We start from the raw sequence: 20,877 nt of genomic DNA on the forward strand, positions 1-20,877 counted from the left end.
ACCACTTACCATTATCTGGTATACTACCCCAAACATGAATGTTTCTTTAATGTTTATTTTTAATATATGTTTATCCACATTTCTCAATTGTTTTAGTGCAGGCCAACAATATCAGATCTCTGTCTTTAAAGTCTCTCTTAAAAAAAAAAGCTGAGCTTTCGGTGCTTCTGGCAATTTTATTCTAACACAAGTAGCACCCAGATTGTAATTCTGATAAGTATTTCAGTTCTTTTTTGAAAAATTAAATTCACAAAACAATTGATTATCAGTTATAAATGGCAAAAACACCATCTGGTATTCAAAATTAGTTAAATCCACGTAGCAAGGGGGAAAAATGTTGGAACTTGTAGTTGGCGAGGAGCTCTCGTCCACGGAGCAGCAAATGACGAGCTTTACTATGAGAAAGCCAGAGTAGTCATAACTTGTACTTAGCGGCTGTGGGAATCTGATATGCTCTTCACATGTTCCATATGTTCAATCACTTGGCTACATCTTTAGTGTGAAAGAGCTGGGGGTGGGAGAGGAGCGTGGCTAGTGGGTAGAGTAGCAACAGCTTAATCCTAAATTCTCACCTCTGATTACTTCCCTGTAGGCCCCGTGCCAAAGGTGTACCAGAACTCGGTTTCTCTACCTGGGAAATTGGATGTGCAAGCTCCTTTAATATTATGGCACAGGTGGCATTTCTGCAGAAATTTCTAAAGCGATTTGCATTCCTCTGGTGAGGTAAGTCACACAACATTAGCATTTTCTATAGAAATGTCCCGTGCTGTTCTTTGCCAACTGGAAATTTGAGTAGGTGTTCATGTGATGCGCCAAGAGACTGAAGGGAGATGAAAACACTCCACATCTTCCAATGTCCCCATACTGTGTTCTGAGTGTGGGAGGGACGGGGCCTGGCTAGATTCTCTTGGAGCTCCAGGCTCATGAGGAATGCTTTTCCTTTAGATATATTGCAATCCTGTTATTTTCAAAAATGCTTCTGGGTTGCTGGCATATTGTCATCTTATGTTAAAAATATAACTATCCTTTGCTTATTATTCATACATTGTAATACAAAATTTATTCATTCACTTAACAGAAATTTATTGAGGCACGTTCTGGCATATTGGTTAATTGCATGGGCTCTCTGCAACTTGTCTTAGGGCCATTGCTTAATCTTCCTAACTATGCTTAAAGAATGTACAATGGTAGATTACAGTATGTACCATGGAGATTGTTCCTAGGATTGATATTTTGGATGTAAAATGCTTAATAAGAATTTAACAAACACAAAAATAGTAATACTAATAGAAAATATTAATACTACTATATACCAAGTCCTGTGCTAGTGTTCCTGGTAGATAAGACCTGATTTAAGTTTATATGTCCCTTTCAGCATACAGATTTCCTCCAATTCTTTTTATCTTGATCTTGGCAGGACTCCGTTTTACACTGGGTCTGATCTCAGCAGCTTCGCTTCTAGAGAGGTGACAGGAAAAAGTCAGACCTTGGAGACTGGGCATTATGTTGGTGACCGTGTGCAGTTGGTTTCTTGCCTCATGTGCTGTGATTTGCCTGCTGGAGCCCTCCCTACTTCTGGAGAACTGCCTGCAGCTCCTGCATCCGGGCCTGTAATTACAGAGCAGAAAATCCAGGCTCAGAAGACAGGGCAGTCTCGAAATTAGTTTATGCATAATGGATAATAGGAGGCTGTTTTAAAGTGTAACTCATTTGGTGGGCTGGCAGATCTTGACTTTCTTTTTGATATGTATTATTTATTTATTTATTCTTTTTTTGTGAGATGAGGACAGAGGCTAGGGAAGTCACTTCACACAGTTCTTCTAGACTATAGCTCAGATTTAGCAATTTACATTCAATAATCCCTTGGTCATTTAGCCACAGATAATTTGTCATGGTTTGTTTTAGCTGTTGTGATATTGATATTTATTATGCAAATTGTATTTCCTACATCTTATTGTTCTGCATTCTATGAATACTTAAATTATTATAAACCTTTACACTTAATATGGCTCGTCCTTCAATTTGATGCTTGAGCAACCGAGGGTCAGAGCGCACACGATCTTCTAGAGGAGAAGAAAATAAGTAATTAAAAAGCAGACAAACAAGACTCGGCTGCCTGGATGAAAAGAAAGCCAAGGTAATTTCAGCTAGGGAGATAGCTCGAGCCCGGAGCCGCCAGTGGCTCCAGCAGGAGACCCTTTCCCAGAGCCCCGGGAAGCGGAGAGCACCTGTTGGTCTCCAGCTGCCTCAGGAGGGGCCAGGTGGGGGCGAGGGTGGGCGCAGAAAAGAGAGGGAGTCTGTGCCCTGAAGGAGGAGCGTGGCTGAGCACCCCTGTTTCCCACACTCTCTCTCCCTGCAGTCTTGACCAACTACGGTAAATTTTTGTTTTGTGTGTGTAATCTTAACTATATAACCGTACCTGTGTGTTGCATCTACATATATACATATTAAACTAAGAACGAGACCCTCAACAAAACCAGGGAGCCTGAGCGTACCCTCCTCGCTTAACCTTTGCCGAGGATCTAATGCGCAGACCGGAAAATCCCAGAACACGATTCCACGGCTCCTGCCTTCCAACTATCCCCAAGTCCACCGCTAGGCTGTTGAGCAGGCTCTCCCGCTCCGCCGGACGTGCACAGCACGCATGCACTTCTCCCAGATTGCTTTGTCAATCCGGGAACCTGCATTCTCACTCTTCACTCCTGGAAGCCCCAATTTCCCAACGATCTTTTCCTTCGTACAAGGTGAGTGACGGAAATCTGCAACGCCTGGCTTCCAGGCCAGAGGTACACGGTGTACGAGGCAGAGGACCTTGTAGAAGGGAGAGTCTCCAGTCTTCCATCTGATACCGAGAGCTCCGTAAACATTCCTAATAAAGGTGTACGCGAAGCTAGACCCGCCCCCTGGAGTCCGAGCCCCTACTCGCGGAGCGCCCGGGAGATCACTTTTTCCTTGATCCGGGAGAAGCCAAGACGAAATTTTAGCATAAACGTATTTGCATACGCCCCTCCCCTTGGCCCCGCCCCTAGGTGGCGCGGGCGCGCCGCCGAACGCCAGCGCCAGGGGGCGGGGTGGAAGAGGGGGCGAGTCCTCAGAGAGCGGGGTTGGGTTTGTGGCGCGGTGATTGGTTCATCTTGACTCCGCCTTCCGTGCATTTAATTAGCATCTCATTAGCTGTTCGCTCGGGCTCGGGAGGCAGCCAACGCCGCCAGTCTGAGGCAGGTGCCCGACATGGCGAGTGCTGTGCTGCCGAGCGGATCCCAGTGTGCGGCGGCAGCGGCTGTAGCGGCGGCGGCGGCGCCTCCTGGGCTCCGGCTTCGGCTTCTGCTGTTGCTCCTCTCCGCTGCGGCGCTGATCCCCACAGGTAGGTGTGAGCACTAGCTGGCTGGCCCCGAAACCTCCGTGGGCACCCTAGTAGCAGTAGCTGTGGAGGGAGGGGGGAACGTTTCCATGACAACCTCCCCCCACTTCCTAAATCCGAAGCGGTGGGGTTGTAGCGGGGAAACTCGGAAGGGGCTGACGGGGTCGGGCGCAGCTTTTCTGCGGCGGGCTGACTGAACGTGAGCCCTCAGGGATGCCTGCACCCACACCTTTCCCCCTGGTTTGGCGCGCAGTGCGGAGTAGAGTGAAGATGGGGCTGAGGGGCCGGAGAGTTGGGGGGAGGGGGATCGAGGGCACCTGAAGCCGCCCGGACCCTCCGAACTCGCTGTCGTCCCGGTAACTTGCAGGTCCTTCCTCCCTTCTGCCAGGGTGCCCTTTCCTCTGTTTCCCCAGTCCCGCAGCCCGCGAGTCTGTCCCCACGACTGTGCTCGCCGCCTCCGGCGTGATCCTCGCTGGTCGCCAGGACTCCTCAGACCTTCCTGGTCCCCGCGCTCCCCGCGCTCTGCTCTCGCCCCTGCCCCCGCGCTGCACGCCTCTTGTGTTTGCCTACGACCGCTCGAAGCCCCGCCACCCCCTCTCCGTTGCGGGGCTCCTTGGCCCGGCTCCAGGCGGGGAAAGTTCCCCGGCCCGGCCCCGCGAAGGGGGCGGTCGTTGTCGCCGCCTCTGCGGGAAGGCGCGGGGAGCCCGCAGGTCGCCCGCCCCGTGGCGCCCTAACCACGAGCCGGGACGCCGGATTTCCGGGCAGCCGGTGCTTTGGGCTGCCCGCTGGGGGCAGAGAGGGCGTTCGCGGCCTCTGCGGCCGCCCGGGCGCCCTCCGCGTGGAGGGCCATCTTGGGAATTTGCCCGGGGCGGCTCTACACGCCCGGCGCCCTCCCTGAAGATGCCGCGCGCTCGGCAGGAGCTCCGTGTGTGGCTGCCTGTGTGCCGGGCGCGTTGGCGCGTTCGGGAAAGAAGAGGGCAGTGTTTGCTTTTGCTAACAAAAGGGAGCTGGAGCTGTTCCCCAGTGGAGAGGCCGGCCGTGCTGCACCCTGCCTCCTTCCCGCCACCTCGCCGAGCTCGTCAGCCGCACGGCCTCCCAGCGCTCTTGGCGCTGGCTGCGAGCTCCAGGAGAGCGCCGGGACCCAGCTGCACCCGGCCGCGAGGGGCGGGCGGCGGTGCAGGAGGGGATGCACCAGGGCTCTGCGCCTGCAAAGCCCCTTCTTGCGGCTCGGGAGCTGCAGGACCCGGGAGCAACAAGTGGCCGAGGACGCGGAGAGCTCAGCCCCACCTGCAGAACCCCCGGCCGGGGGAGCGCAGTGCTGGGGCCACCGTGCCGCTCCGGGGGCGCCTCTCAGCTTGGGCTGTGCCTTTTGTTTACACGCTAGAGGACACACAGTTATGTAAACACCGCAGGAAACACGCTGTAGGAAACGGGAATATCTGGGGATGCTAGCTCTGGGTTTGGGGGATGCCGGGTTGATTGCTCGCCCTCCAAACAGTCTTGGCAGAGGAGCTCGGCGTGGGGAACCTATTGGGGTTTATAGGGGTGGGAATCTGGCAGCAGCTTCTATTCCAGCGTTGAGGATTTTTTTTTTTTTTTTCCTCCTTTCCACACCACACTGGCTGTCTCCGGATGTTGTTTATGTGTTTTTCCTCTGTGAATTCTTAATTTATGAGTTACGAGATAATTAGGTTCTACCGATGCCAGTGTGGTTACAACTTCATTTCGGGCGATGCCGCTGACGGGAAGGGTTGGAGAAAATGTTCCTGAAAGAGATCCCCGGTGCTGCTGCATTGTAAAAAGCGCTAGTGTCAGTTAAACGTGAGCGTGAGTAAAGGCTCGGTAACTGGTGCATAATAGAAGCAACAATAGACTTGTATTGGCAGCAAAAAAAAAAAAAAAAAAAAAAAAAAAAAAAAAAAAGCCTCACAAGTCCCATGTCTCAGTAGAATAAGCACTTCCCTGGCCAGCGCAAGGACCTGAGTTCAATCCCCAGTTCTGAAAAAAAAAAAAAAAAAAAAAAAAAGGAGGGGGAGGGATGGTGTTGGTGGTGGGGCGCTCTGGTCGGTATTGCCTTAGCGCCGACATGGGAGCCATGCCTTGCCGCTTGGCAGCAGAGTAGGATTAGATTATGCCTCCCCTGTCAAGCCTGCTCATTGAAGGCACCGGGTAGTAACAACAGTACTATATTTGTAACTATCTCGAGGCGAGAAGTTGCCTTCCCAGCGAGGGAGATGTGCTGACTTAGAAAGGAGCGGTCTGGAACGCAACCGTGCATGTCAAAGCTACAAGAAAATTCTGTTGCCAGTTACCATGGAAGCAGCTTCTTGCTCCTGTGTACCTCCCTGTTTGTAGTCTGGTTATCAGATTGTGTTCAAATTAGGAAGTAATTGGGCTTGATTTGTAGTGAGGGCATGAGATGGCTTTCTTTCATTTTGTTCTTTGAATGCTTGTTTTTTATGTGGTGATTTGAGAGAGTTTGGTCCCACCCTTTAGTCCTTTGCTCTGGGAGATAAATTTCAGGTGGACTCCTAGGGACTTTTCTTCCTCAGCACTCTTAGTTTAAGCTTTCTTAGTGGCCTCTGCTTCCCACATCATGGTTAAAGAAACCTGTTGGTGCTGTCTTCTAACTTCATTAGGCTTGCTTCATTTACATCCTTGCTGCTAAAGCAAACTCTGGTCATTGTGCAGGGGCTCCTGGTCGATGCCCCCTGTAACTGAAGCTCTCTGCCTACTCCCCCATCTCCTCTCATCTCTCCTGTGGTGTTCAGAAGACATGGGTGTTGATGAAATGCAGCCCAAATGGACTTGCCCAGGCTGTGCTCACCGTGCCTCTTAGGCTGAAAGCCCATGCATGTTGTTTTGGATCCTGAAGGAATCGTGGTAGATCACTGCCCCGCACCAACACACACCTTTTTTTCTGTATTAGAGAAGATGGCTGATGGGTGGGGGACTGGGTGGCAGTGACTGCAAGCCCAGGGCTGATTTTTGCTTGCCGCAGCCTGTTGGGGCTTGCAGACCAGGGACAAGGACTTTACAAAAGTGCCGCCCTGCTATTGTTGCCTTTCCCTGCATCAAATTGAATAGCCGCAGGAGGGACTTGCACTTGCCTGTGATAGCTTTGATAAAATATCCCTCATTAATGCCACTTTATATTTACAGTGTGTCACTGGAGACGCACAAGGCTTCATTTAGTGACTTGTGTGACGAGACAAGCTTGCATTATTTGCCTGGGACATTTTGGAGGAACAAGAGACCCATTGAGCGATCTTTTGAAATGAACAAATACGAAAAAGGGGGGAATAAAAGAGCAGGCAGTTCTCTGGAACAAAGAGCTTTATTCATATGGATGTTGTACATGCTTTATCCAGTTTTCCCCAATGGCCCTCCTGGTAGACAGGAGTGGGGCAGGGAAGACCAACAACAGGCAGGACACTTTCGCTTCCTTTCTCACTTCCTGACTTCATATTCTTATCCGCGGAGTTGGTCCCTGACTCACTGCCTGCTCCTGCCTCTCCTGTCCCTCTGAAATCCCAGAAGATAATGGGTTCCTGGGTTTCAAAAGGAGACTTTTGGTCTTTTCTCCTAGCACTGAATTTATCAGAAGAAAGTTTTTGCTACCTGTTGAGATTGATGATCGGTGGAAGATATATTGGTTGAAGGGAAAGAGATGTCACTTTTCTGTGACATGTGTCAAGAAGTGGTTGAAAGTGAATGTCAGATTGGTAAGATGTCTTGCAATTATAACATTAGCCTTACTAGATTTATTTTTTGAGAAATGCTGTGAAAACTAAATTCAAAATTTTCATTATAATGAATGGCATTTTTGAAATTTTGTGGACTTTTTCCTACTCCTGGTAAATTTTAATCTCATACATAAAGTGGATTTTTACTCTATAGCTTGTATTGCTAAATTGTTTTTTAGGCTTTAAAATTGATAATATTGCTGTGGATATAAATTGTCTTATTCTTTTTGGGTTTCTGTAAATGACATTTTAATGACTAATTGGCCACTTAGAATTTAAATTTTAAAAATCTGTGTCTAACAAAGGCCTATTTTCATATGGGGGAATTTTTAAAATGGGGCCAAACTAATTGATGCGTGATTGGAAGGGAAATTGACCAGCATGTAAAGATAATTTATAAGAAATAAATCCAAAGGCTTAAAAATGCTGTATATATTTCTTGGGAGGAATAGTACTGACCGTTACGCTGGGCATTTTTAACAGAAAATCCAGCACAGAAGGGAGAAATCACACAGCGACATCTGTTGCAGAATTGAAAATTTGCTACTTCGACTTATAAGCAATTAGTCTGGAATAATCACCTAATGGTATCAGTGTATATGTATATTGCTATAGATAGACATACATATATACGTATATATAATGTATATGCACATTATTCAAAACTCACCTACATGCAGTGTTCATATTCATATTAAAAAGTATTTAATAGCAAAAGTAATCCATCAATGTTAAAACTCTTTTACAAAATTCTTATAGTTATGGATACTAGAAATCATTCTGGGAGATCTTTTGAATTTGAAGTGAGGCAGTTGATAGCCAGAGAGGGAAGGACCTTGCTCCCAGCTGAACTGAGGCTGAGTTGGCCATAGACCCTGGCAGAGGACAGGTCCTTGATTTCTAGCCACCGAACATTTTGGCAGGGATGCAGTCAGAGATATGGATGCGGAAGGATGATACCTTGGCTAAAACTATTTTGTATTCCAAAGGCAGCAAGATTAATTATTGCTCTAGGTAATAAAAACTTGGATCAGAAGGAATAACCTCTGGGAAGAAAGGACCAGGTCTTTGCAGTGTTGTCTTTGGTGTTGACAAATGATTCTGAAACCTCTGGACTTTATTTGGCAGCCACCCTGCGAATATCATCTGGAGCACCTTCATAGGGGCCAATGCTGGGTATGTGTCGCTCTGTTAAGTCAGATAAGGGAAACCCAGGTTCAGAGGACTCAGGTTTTGATTTTTAAGATTTTTGTCTTTTTAAGGTTTAATTTTTAAAAGTAGGTCTGGTTCTATATAAAGAAAAAGGAAACATTCTTAAGACCAAGACCAAAGCTTGACCTTTTTTTTTTTTTTAAAGCAGGCCCTTATCTTTTATTTATTTATTTATTAATTATTATTATTATTATTTTTTGCAGAACCAGGGTTTGAACTCATGCCCTTGCGCTTGCCAGGAAGCACTTATTCCACTGAGCCATCTCCCTGGCCCCAGGCCCTTATCTTTTGTCATTAAAAAGAAAATGTGAAAAAAAATTTTTTTAAGAAAAAATATTTTTCCCATATGACTGTTCATTGATAATATTTTCTTTTGTTCCATTTTATTATGGATGTTTCCAAGTATGTACAAAAGTGGGAAAGATGCCATATTTAACCCTGTAATCACATTATTGCATTTAAATAGTTACCTATCCTGGCCAGTCTTTCCCCTGTGTTTTTTCTTCCTAGATTATTTTAAATAAATCTTGGATAACCTGTAATTTCTTCTTCAGTTACTTCAGAATGAACCCTTAAGATATAGCTCCTCTTTTCCTCACTCATAATTATGGTATTATCTGCATATTCTCAGCTGGATATGCAGAATTTTTGCCCTACTCGTGCTTTTCTGCGAGGCGAATGAAAGGTTGTGGCAGTGAGTGGTAGTGGCAAAGCAGAAACTAGCAAAGCCAGAGCAAGCTAGATTACTACTTGTGCTGAAAAGACCTTGCCTTTGGTTTAGTTTATTTTGAGCAAGGTTTTGTTTGGATCGGATAAGATGAGTTTTATTGTTGTGTAAATATGGGTGTGTAAATATGCAGTAATTGTAGCTAATCCCTCCGCTGTGGCTTGCACCCTTGGCAAGGTTGGCCGTTTCCAGTTGTTCCCATAATGAATACCCTGCATCGTAGAAATTTTGTAGGGAAGGCTTATTCTAGTTTGACAGCTGTGAGCTACACCATTCATATGTTCATCTTCCTAGGCCTCCCTGATATAAATGCCTTTGCATTTTGTGAATATATTGCTTAAGAGAAAAATGTTTTTTCTCATTTCTAAATGGCTAAGTGCTGCTTTCAGCCTGTATTCTATAATTGATCAAAATGTCTTTGGCATGGGGAACTCATACAATAAGCTGTAAGTATTTGAGCCTTATTTTTGTGGGCTGGGGGCAGAGGGGTGTTGGCAAGAGAAAAGGGTTATTATTTTTCTTTTTGAATATTTGCCCCATTGGTTTACAGTATGAATTTTAAATTTCAACTAGAAATGTTGGAATGCTTGAGTGTTGATTTCTGAACATCTTCGATTTTTCTGAAAATAGGTTGGTTCCATTTTCCAAGGTTCGTGAAATGTGAAGGGTTTTTTTTTTTCTCCCGTTCTAAAGAGGCTCTTTTTCAAATGTTTCATTTAGTGTAGTCTAAATCTGAGGTATTTGGTTTTTTGGGTTCCAGCCAGACAGGTAATTACACAGGAGATGACTTTGAGGGGTTGGAGTGGCCCTGACCAGGTGATATCCCTCCTCTGCCCCACGTTGAGCTGGTCAGTAAATACGAAATGCACAAAGGAAGTTTGCCCATTCACAGTTTGGGGAGTGCCACCAATATGGAATAAAAAGCCATTGTTTGGAAACCATCAATGAAGGAAGAAACCCACTGGAATGTTTGTAATTACAAGTGGCACCTCTTTGTTTAAATTTCAGAAGCCATGGTTTCTTTTTCAGAGATTGAAATTGCAGGCTCTAGCCGGCAGCTGCTGTTGTGGTTAATGGGCAGTTTGTCTTTGAAGGTCTTCCAGTGCTGGCCTCTGAAGCTTGGGTGCATTTGGCCATGAACTAGGATTAGAAAGAAAGGGATATATATGCCTGACTATAATGATGTGTGGTCTTATTGTCATTCAAAAGAGAAACTTGGTCTTAAAGCTGAGAGGAAACAAGTGCCAAGAAAAGCCTGATATGACTGACAGGTGTTTTGAATAAGGTATCTTAAGGGAAAGGTGAGTTGGGGAAAATTTTATCTGTTAGTAGATATTTTCCTGGACTGTAGCCATTTGACCCAACATGTTGATCTCGATATTTCAGAAATGTTACACAGACTCAAAATGAAAGTGCTGTGATATATATTTGAATGCTGTTCAGTATTTGCAGTTGATATTCCATGACACGCACTTCTACAAATGCCTAGCGTAAGTGTCTGGCCCTTGGCAGACTTCCTTGGGATGGTAGAGTTTTTATTCCTCTTCTGGACAGCATTGTCAAAGCGGAATTAAGTGATACCATCCCTGGAGGGAGTGAAGGACCATCTGCCTCCACCAAAAGGCTCACCAAGCCCTCTCTGCAGTTGTCTGTACCATGCTCCACTTGGGTGAGATTCATCCAACAGTTAAAGTGTTAAATATGAGAGCTTTCATCTTTATGCCATAGATACCAACTTTTCTCAAAGTCCCCATTATTGTGACACTATCATCATCTTAGTCTCCAAGACCCTAAATTTGGAGTCTTTTTTCCTCTCTAGCTTTTACTCTTGGGCTAAAATTAAACGGGGTTGATTATTTCTCTGCAACATTCTCTGGCAACCTCAGGGACCTCTCCAAACAGAGTTTTGCCAACATAAGCTTACTAGCCATTTCTTCTACTCTCACCTTTTTCTGCTGGTCCAGACATACTCAGGTCTACCCACTGCAGCTCTTTTTTTTTTTTTTTTTTTTTTTTTTTTTTTTCTGGACAGGATCATGATGCTTCCCTTTCAAAAACCCAATTTCATGTTTTTCCTTCTTGCATCAGATTCAGGCTCCAAACTGTTTTATTTTTAGGTGGTTCCTTCCTCAATTGCTCTTGAATTTCCTCTCTAATTACCCTCATTCCTTATTACTTTTCAGCCCAATCCTGATGGGACCAGAAGACGGATGATTCTCCAGTCAAACTGAGGAACAAAGTGGTTCTGCCAGTCAGCTCAAGCTGGTTGCCACTACAGAAAGCTATTCTGTTTTATTTTTAATTGTTTGTCTTGGTTTATAGGTGAAGGTCACGTGATTCTGCTTGCCTCCCTTGAGAATAAACACTTTACTCGTACATGTTTCATTTTAACTAAGACATAGCTAGAATATATGTTCACACAAGCATTTCCTTTTCAGCTTTGCAGCTATATACATGGTATGCTTCTTTATGCTGAGAGAAAATGTGTCATTATAATGGCCAGAAGTTTAATGAAAAATTTATTTATTTTTTTTCATTTTGTGTATTTTAGGGAAGGGTCTACAGGATGTTCAGGATCTCACTACTAGATCAGGCTTATAGTGATCCACCTGTTTATAGTCTCCCAAGAGCTGGGATTACACGCCCAGTCTCAGTTGCTGTCTCAGGGTGCCCCAGTGGCAGGGCCGGCATGGCAGGCTGGGTGATTGAACCCCCAGCCCCTGCACCTGCTTACAGGTGCTTTAATCTGCTGAGCTATTTGACCAGCCTGCTAATGAAAATTTTAGACTTTGGAATGTTGACAAAGTATTGTTGGTGTCTGGTAGGACCCGTTTGAATACAATAGGCTAAAAATGATACAATTGACTTAACAAATTAAGAGCTGGCAGAGTAGGATTTTCAATCAAAAAGTAAAGTCCTTTAGAAGTTGGCTGTCTTCTCAAGGGTTAAAGTCAAGGGCCCTGTGTAGACCTGCTGATTTGGATGAGATCAGCTTCTCTGAGGGCGCTCCACCAGATGCCAGCTTCCTGGTGGTGCAATGGTGTGCATGTCTGGCTGGTATAAGTAATAAGAAAAACTTATCTGGAGAAATAGGAGACCTGTTCTCAGGTTATTAGGTAGCATTTTGAACATATTTGACTTTGGGAACAGTGTTGTCTAAATGCAATCATGCCAGAATTTTTGGCAGGTCATTGAATTTGGTTGCTTTTTGGTGGATAATACAGAGTGTGAATTGTCATTGGCTTAAGCAAAAAACCAAACAGAAATCTTTGTTCACAGTCTAACTGCTAAATTTGTTATTTTAAGAATGATTTCAAGGCCTTTGTCTCCTTTTACTATCTGCTGTAGTTCTTCCCTTCTTCCTTTGTCTGATACCTTTCCCCTTCAGAGTTCAGTTCTTATTAGCACAAAATACTCACTATGCAGCATGTACAGTGGAAGAGCCTTCTTACATACAGTATTTGGGACATTTGAAGGAATAAGGTATAAAGAGAACGTCCTTATGTGTTTGCATCCTTGCAGAATATGCCTGAGACAAACCAAACTACCCAGACTTTTCAAGTCATCAGCTTCTTGATTCTTCTGAAAGAATAGGAGCCTTGTCTCATTTCTCTTGCAGAAACCCTTATTTAAACAATGAAAACTTCAAAGATAGGGAGAAAAAAAAAACAAGTTAATTTAGTACTAAATTACTGTTCAAATGGTTTTATCTCTTAAAAGGTTCAAGTAGAGATTAGTTTAAATGACACTGAATTTCACTTTTCTTTTGCCTGTTTTGTGAGCACACATCCTTGTGAAGAGGCTTCTGTTCTTTTTCTTTAGTTTTGTTAGCATAATCCCATGAATATTTGTTGCTGTTTTATTTTCCTTTCCTGAAGCGAATCTCCCCATCAGTAGCCACAGAGCAGTGAAATCTAGTGCTTTCCTTTGAAGGACAAAAGTAACCTACTTGATGGCATGACAAAAAGAAATCATATATGAGTATGTTTAAGTAGGAAGTATTATTTATCACCTTTATTAAAATAGCTGCTCCCAAGTCATGGGGGCTGTTTCTCTGGGCACTACTACATAATTATATTTGTACATTTCTCATCCTAGAAAATACTAGAAAAATATGTTGAAAAGTTTAATTTTGGATGTACTCAATTTGCTGTATGGTAAAATGGAAAATATTGTTGCAATTGAGTGGAACCATTTAGTATCTGAGAAAAACTGACAGAATATATATAGCTGTTGGGCATTTTAATACAGGTAAGATTATTTTACTTGGCTTCCTACAGTTTATACCTATCATATTTATTAAGAAGTGATGTTCAGTTAACCGATAGCCATTTAAATGGGACCTCCTTTTACACCAGGCACTCTGTTAAACACCTGTTTTCCAAAAGGTAGTTGCTTGCTTTTTCTTAGCATGTATGTATATATGTATGTATGTATTTGGTACACGGTCTCAGTATGCAGCTTGGACTGGTAGTGATCCTCCTGTTTTCAGCCTCCCCAGCACTGGGACTATGGCATGTGCTACCATGCCCTGGCTCCATCTCTGGCTCAGTGCACCCAGCGGCTGGGCCAGCTGGCATGAAGTATTGGGGATCGAACCCTGGTCCCTGCGCTTGCCTAAGCAGGCATTTAGTCTGCTGAGCTATCTCGCTGGCCCTTAGCATTTATTTTGTAAAACTTCAAAATTGCAGGAAATTTGAAAGAAGAGCATTACAATGAATACTTTCATTTACCTTTCTTGAATTCATCAGTTTCATGTCTATTTGCGCCTCTATATTTCTAAAGAATATATACATACATGCTCACAATTTTTTCCCCTTTAACCACAGGAAAGTAAGTAGCAGGCAAGGTGCTTTGTGCTTTTATTACTTCTGCTTGTACCTCTCATGAATGAGGATCTTTTGTTATACAGCTCAGCACCAGCATTACATTAAAATTTTAATTTTGCTTTATTACTGTCTAATAACCAAGACCATGCTCCATTTTGTTCATTGTCCCATCATTTTTTTTTTTTTTTTAATGCATTTAGTACCAGGTGTACAGGGTCTCACTGCATAGATCAGGCTCCTAGTGATCCTCCTGTTTTCAGCCTCCCCCACCACGCCCAGTCTCAATCCCCATCTCAGCTAGCCCCAGGGGCTGGGCTGGGTCAGGTTGGCCTGGGCCTGCACACCATGCTGGGGATCAAACCTGGGTCCCTGCATCTGCCTAAGCAGGCACTTCAATCCGCTGAGCTGTCTGGCTGGTCCCCCATCAATATTCTTTGTATGCATTTCGTATCCATTTTTTTTTTTTTTCCCTGCTCAATCCAGAATCCGTCAGAGATCACACATTGGATTTGGTGTTCATGTCTCTAGTCCCTTTTTTAACCAAGACAAATTAATTACTCTGCTTTGCACTTTATCTCTTAAAAAGGGTTTTAAAGAAGAGTCCTTTTTTGGTCTTGATGCTTTGATGAGTCCAGATCTGCTGTCTTATAGAATATTCTATGGTTCTACACATTAATTATTTCCTCACAGTTTGGTTAAAATTAAATATCTTTGGTGAAAATACTGCATAGCTGATGTTACCAGCTTATTGTCATATCATATCAAAGGGCACACAGTGTCAGTTTGCCCTATTATTGATTTGATGCCTTGGTTAAAGACACTCACTCACCTACTTTGGGTAGATTACAGGTCTCTCCATTTTTGTCCCTTAATTTTTTTTTTTTTTTTGTTGCTTTATTAGTCCATGTTCGCAGTACATAATGATTACACTCATTGTGGGGAGTTGGTACACAGACATAACACGTCTGAATTGTTTATTTCATCTCAGTTTCTTCCATGTCACCCATGTTTTTAAATAAATTATGAGTTCATACAAATAACTTCAGTTCCAGTCTAACATTCCCAAGGTCATTGGTCTCCATCTTCCATTCCTTACTTTTGTCATCTTCCCTGGTGAAAATTTTCTCCTCAGCCAAATGAATTTTTTTTTTGGTGGAACTGGGGATTGAACTCAGGCCCTTGCGCTTGCCAGGCAAGTGCTCATTCTACTGAGCTATCTTCCCGGCCACTCAAATGAATATCTTATTAATACAAAATAGTTTTGAATTTCTCCACCAAGACACCTGTAGACAAGAAGCCTATCAAGTTTTTTTTTTTCCTCTTCTTTTTGTTTTGTGATCCTCCTGTTTTAGTCTCCCTAGCACTGGGATTACAGACGTGCACCACCACTCCCAGCTTGAGTGGCCCGCATGGCCCAGACCAGCACAGCACGTGGTACTGGGGATTGAATCTGGGTCCTTGCCCTTACCAGGCTGGCGCTTAGACCAGTGAGCTATCTCCCCACTCTTTTTTGTTGATTTCTTCTTTTGAATATATAAATCATGGACATCACTCAAAAATGGCCCATATTTTCTGCTCCATTCCCATAAGCCTTATCTTTTAGTAGCAATATTTACTCATTTTTGTACAGCCATCCTATTTTTCCTATTAAAAAGACCATGTTCTCTTTTTATACTTTTACATGCAAATATGTCTGCACCTTTTCTTATTTCACAAGTCTTCCTATATTTATTTTGATTTCTTTAAAAATTTATTTTTTTAAAAAGAATAAAAAATAGTAAAAAATACATTAGAAACGGTACAGAATTTCACCAAACAAAATAATAGGAATTCAAAAGTGGTTGTTTTTGCATATTGTTGTCTTCAAATTTGTTGTTCAGATTACCAGATTTCTTGTTATTTGACTTTATTTTACTACAGAAGCAAATTATGGTACTATCTTTTGTTCTCTTTGTTTGGTATGAAGGATTACATGTACATTTGTTTGCAAATAAAAGACCAGTTCTTTATTAATGTTTGTCTCTGATTAATAACCATACCACAATCAGTCCATTTTTTATCTTCTTTTTTTTTTTTTTGGTGGAACTGGGGATTGAACTCAGGTCCTTGTGCTTGCCAGGGAAGTGCTTATTCCACTGAGCCATCTCCCCAGCCCCTTTATCCTCTATTTTAGCTTTCTTCATCAAATAAGTTGGTAGATACGTCTTCCCATTTTCCTTATTTTGTGTAACACTCTAAAGTACAGAACTGAGATGTGTTTTGCTCTTAAACTTCAGACGTTATTCTCATATTACCTGTTGGACATGTGAGTTGGGATTTTCCAGTTATCTGAAATAATATGAATGAGGAAACACCACCAATGAGTTCTTCAGTGTTTTCATGTGTGATCTCATTGATCCTCACTGTTACCCTGAAAGTCATTACCACTGTTAATTCATTTTACAGGCGAGGAAACTGAGAGGTTGATAGGTTTCTAGTCAAAGAAGCACAAATACCAAGTGTCAGACCCAGGAAGAAGCCACATCTATGTTCAAAACCCATATATTTTATTTATTTTTTTGGCAGAACTGGGGATTGAATTCAGGCCCTTGTGCTTGCCAGGGAAGTGCTTATTCTACTGAGCCATCTCCCCAGCCCCATTTCATTTATTTTTGTGAGACTACTTAACTACATTTTCCTAAAATCAGGATTACTAAAACTGAACCTCACATCAGTTCTCCCCATTCTTCCCTCTGTTCTGTAATTCACATCCTAATGAAAGGTACCATTTCCCACCTATGAGTTAAATAAATCTGGGAATACATCTTCCATCACTATCTTTGTCTTCTAATAGTAGAAGAGTCCTGCCCATCATCATTTTACAGATGAGGAAGGTACATTTAAGCTCGTATAACAGCTCTTAATTGGTCCATTTACCTCAGGCCTCATTCTTAAATGTATCCTTAATATTGCTTCTAGACAGATCTTTTCTAAAATGCCTATTTTATTGTCTCTTTCTAGCTTAAAGTCTTTTAAGTGTGTTCTTCATACCTTACAGGTGAAACTGACTGTCTCTCAGAATGGCCTACAGTTTTTTCACCTCTCTTCAGTCTTTAAGCTCATCTCTTGCCAACTCTCCACATTTTAGGACTGTTAAGGTAAATGTGCTCCCCGTGCCTGAAGCACACTTACCTCCATGGCTGATTCGCACATGTCTATTGTGAGCCTGCTCAAACGCCAGTGTTTTGTGGAGACTTCCCTGACTGCTGAGGCAGGCTGGGTTTCATTTTATGTTCTCTTCTTTTGTAATTTCCTGAAGACTTTTCCTCACTTACCTTCTTCTTCCTGTCAGACATTCCTCTCAGAATTGTTTAAGTCTCCTACATATATTTACTACATACTTTGTTTTTGTCAAACTTGTTTCCACTAGCAGAAATGTCTGTACACATGGGTAAATATTTATTTCATCGATTTTAGATACATATTTATTTAATATGTGTTACGTATAATTTAGTTATATATATTTTAAATAATAAATTTATTTTTGTTTTCTTTTTTTTCGGTACTGGGGATTGAACTCAGGACCTTGCACTTGCCGGGCAGGAGCTTATATTGCTGAGCTATACTCCCAGCCCAACAATAAATTTCTTTTCTGGCATTGGAGGTAGAAATCATAGTCTCGTACATGCTAAGTGTGTGCTGTACCACTGAGCCACACTGCAACAGCCCCATGTTACCAGGTTTAAATCTCATACATATACAGAGGCCTAAGGCCAGGGTTCCTTTTTCAAGTTTTACATAATTTTCCAGCCAGAATATGTTACAACTTGCATTTTTTATTCTTCTTTGAATCCTGAGCAAAATAGAGCTCAAGGCATAGCACATAAGCATAGCACACGCTCATCCTACATCTGTTGAACCAGTGAATGCATTGATAATGAGGTGTCCATTAAATCACTTTTCATCCTTTTAGCATAAATGTGAATAGAAAACATGAGACTCATTTAGAACTAAAGACCAGTTTAAAAATTAATCACTCCACAGATTGTTTATTCAGTTGTCATTTTCCTATTATACAATATGATTTCAATATGTATGTATTCCATCTTTTTTCATTTGTTGTATTAGAAGTTGGGATATATAATTTGCACTAGACCTTACTGTTTGTGAATTTAATTTAGTATTTGTAGTATTATCAGTTTCTAGGACTATAATGCTTAAAAGTTTTCATTCCATTCTACTGGACAAAAAGCTGCCAGTACGCCTGGCTCTTTCAGGGACTGACTTGTAGTGTTTGTTCATCCTTGGTTGTTGGGAAATCACTGGAGAGATTTAAGCTGCCCACTCAGATAAGGGAATCTTTCCACTTATTTAATCACTCCACAGTTCTGGGATAGCTGGACTTTGAGTCATTGCAAGGGCCATATCAGCATCTTAAAGTTGAGGCAGCAAACCACGAAACTTATCTTTGAGGCCATCTGTTCCTCCTTACCTCAGCTTTCATGAGAGTCTTGTCTTCAAACTGAGATATATTCTCAGTAAGGTGGTGAACATAGGGAAATTTAAACCTCAGGGTAACAGTTTTCCTTGTACAGTAATAAAGATGTATGTGGAGTCAGTGGCTACAGAATCAAAAAATAGATCACTGTAATCAGATCAAACATGAGAAATGGCCTGTTGCTGTGTTTAAAAAAATGAGATGGGTAAGGCAGTCCGTTTTGTAGAGATACTTCTATTATTTGAGTGACTGTAGTTGATACAAAATAAGATTGTGGCAAAAATGAAGCTTTTAAAGTTAGTTGTCTACAACTGATCTAGATCTAGTTTTACAGATTTTATTTGGTCTTACTTGGAGATGAGAGATTTTGTGTGCAGGAAGAGAGGAGTGTGTATTTGCTAATACTACCGTTTAATTTATACGTTTGCAGTTTGTTCTTTCCTGTGACTATGGAGGTGGAGTCACTCTAAGCAGAGTTTATTGCTGTAATATTTTTCAAATGCATTTGTAACACTGATATATCTGTGACCTTGTGAAGTCATTTTTGAGAGGAAGGGGTGGCTGGCCCTTTTTCTCACTGTCATAAGTGATGCCTACTCAATAACTCTACCTTCCTGACAGTCTTGGGAGGGGGAAGTGTGCCTATCATAACGTGTTTTTTATGGCTTATTTTTAAAGCATTCCCTTCATAGGCACATCCATCTATTTAGACTTCTCTTCTCTCTGCCTAAGGCATGCATCCAGCCTAGCTGTGTTTGGTGCTTTGAATACTTTGTACTATGGAGACTCATAGTACTTTATTCATGTTTCCCTTGTAGCTGTATGGCTCTGTATTGTCTTAAATTGCACAGTTTGCATGCTTTACATTTGTGAGAAGATTATTGCAATTAATTGAGATTTTGAGAGGAATGACACATTTTCTTTTATTTCTACCATGTGCCATATGCTCTTTCTTGGTAAACATTTTTTTAGGAATTTTACTTTTTAGGAAATCACTTGAATTACTGATTTACACCCTTTCTTTATACTGTAACTCTGGACAGACAGGGCCTTACCAGTGTGGGTTGCTGTCAAGTAAATATGATTGGATGGCGGTAGTCAGGAAAATTATTTCTTTGAAATACAAATTTTGTCAGTGTGTTTATATATAGTATATGATTAGTATTATTCAAGAAGAAGAAGAGATGAGTTAATCAATTTCTTCTAGAATTAGGTGGCTAATGCTTCAAGCATCCTATTTAAAAACAATTACATCTAGATCCTGTCTGCAAGATTGCTTATTTCATTATTCTGGTCATTTGCATGAAAACAAGTTGATGATTCTTTAAATAACCTGTCTGTTCAGCTTTCTTTTCATCCCAAATTGTTATTCCTCAAGCATTATATTCCATTCATGCAATTGCATGAGTCAGGTCTAACAAGTTAGGATTTCAGATTAAGGTGGTAGCAGACTTTACCTTCACCTTTTGAAACCAAAATTGATGTCCCATTTTCATATTAATTTACATGTGATTACATTTCTTTATCCTGGTTTCATAACGTATGTATAAAGAGTTACAGTATAATGTGTTTTCAAGATATTTAAAAATGAGGTCATCACCTTCAAAATTTTGACCTGAACTTTTCATGAACTAAGGAGCAAGAAAAAACAGATGAAAAAAAGATGAATGTATAATGTACTTATAATGGAATAACTGATCAAAGTTAAATTAATCTTATGACATTAATCTGGTGCTAGCTTCCAAAGCATGCTAGCATTTCAACATTAGAAACTCCACATTGATATATTGGGTTTCTTCATGAGATACACTTTGTAAAAATGTTTTGTTTTTAAAAAGGTTTGAACCAGTCAATTAAGCGGAATGATTTCTTGAGGTTCACAACTAGAAGGCTAGAAAGAATGAAGCTAAGTTTATCGGGAGGGCACATCATTAACATAGAATACTTATTTGCCTGAACTTTCCTGTCTTCCTATTTTACGCGGGGTCCAAGAGAGAGTATGGTTGTGGTCATGGGAGAGAACTGCAGAAAGAACTGAGAGTTTTGATCATTGGCATTTGTCCTTCCATCAGAGGCATGTTAAGGAAGCAGCTATCTTAGAGTGTGGGTGTTTCAAAGCTGTTCCATTTAAATGAGATCTTGAAAAATGTGTGGAATTTTTCTACTGAGAAACAGGTAAGGAAGGCATTCCACATTTAGGAGAAACAAATAAATAAAGACTTATAGATAGAAGGCCCAAAATGGCCAGTAAAAGAAGAGATTAGTAAAAGATAGTTTGTGGCCAGGTTGTGGAAAAACTTGGAATGCCAGGCTTAGATTAAATTCAGGAAGACATTGGGAGCTAGTAAAGGTTTTTTTTGAACAGTAAAGTGAAATCGGCCTCATGTTCAGGAATGTAAAACTGGTAAAGATTAGAAATTGAGAGATTAAAAGTAGAGAGACAGATTTGGAGTATAATAGTTCATACAATATTAATTGAAAACTTGAACTAGAACAGTAAAGGACGAATGGGGTAGACTTGAATA

The 20,877-nt window shown here is 41.8% G+C and overlaps 1 protein-coding gene across 7 annotated transcripts in view; it reads left to right on the forward strand.

Annotated features, from left to right (window-relative positions):
* Positions 1-3,102: 3,102 nt before the first annotated feature.
* The window catches only part of Cadm1 (cell adhesion molecule 1), a 359,095-nt gene continuing 341,320 nt past the window's right edge, over positions 3,103-20,877 (forward strand). For 4 of the 7 annotated variants that reach the window (XM_004636490.1, XM_004636484.2, XM_004636485.2 and 1 more), the window contains exon 1: positions 3,103-3,364. In XM_004636490.1, coding sequence (XP_004636547.1) covers positions 3,232-3,364 — 133 coding nt within the window. In that variant the 5' untranslated portion in view covers positions 3,103-3,231. The remainder of the gene's footprint in view (positions 3,365-20,877) is intronic. The other 3 variants (XM_023721105.1, XM_023721106.1, XM_023721107.1) reach the window with 1 other exon arrangement.

The sequence above is a fragment of the Octodon degus genome, unplaced genomic scaffold (genome assembly GCF_000260255.1).
Source record: "Octodon degus isolate 3935 unplaced genomic scaffold, OctDeg1.0 scaffold00080, whole genome shotgun sequence".
NCBI lineage: Eukaryota > Metazoa > Chordata > Mammalia > Rodentia > Octodontidae > Octodon > Octodon degus.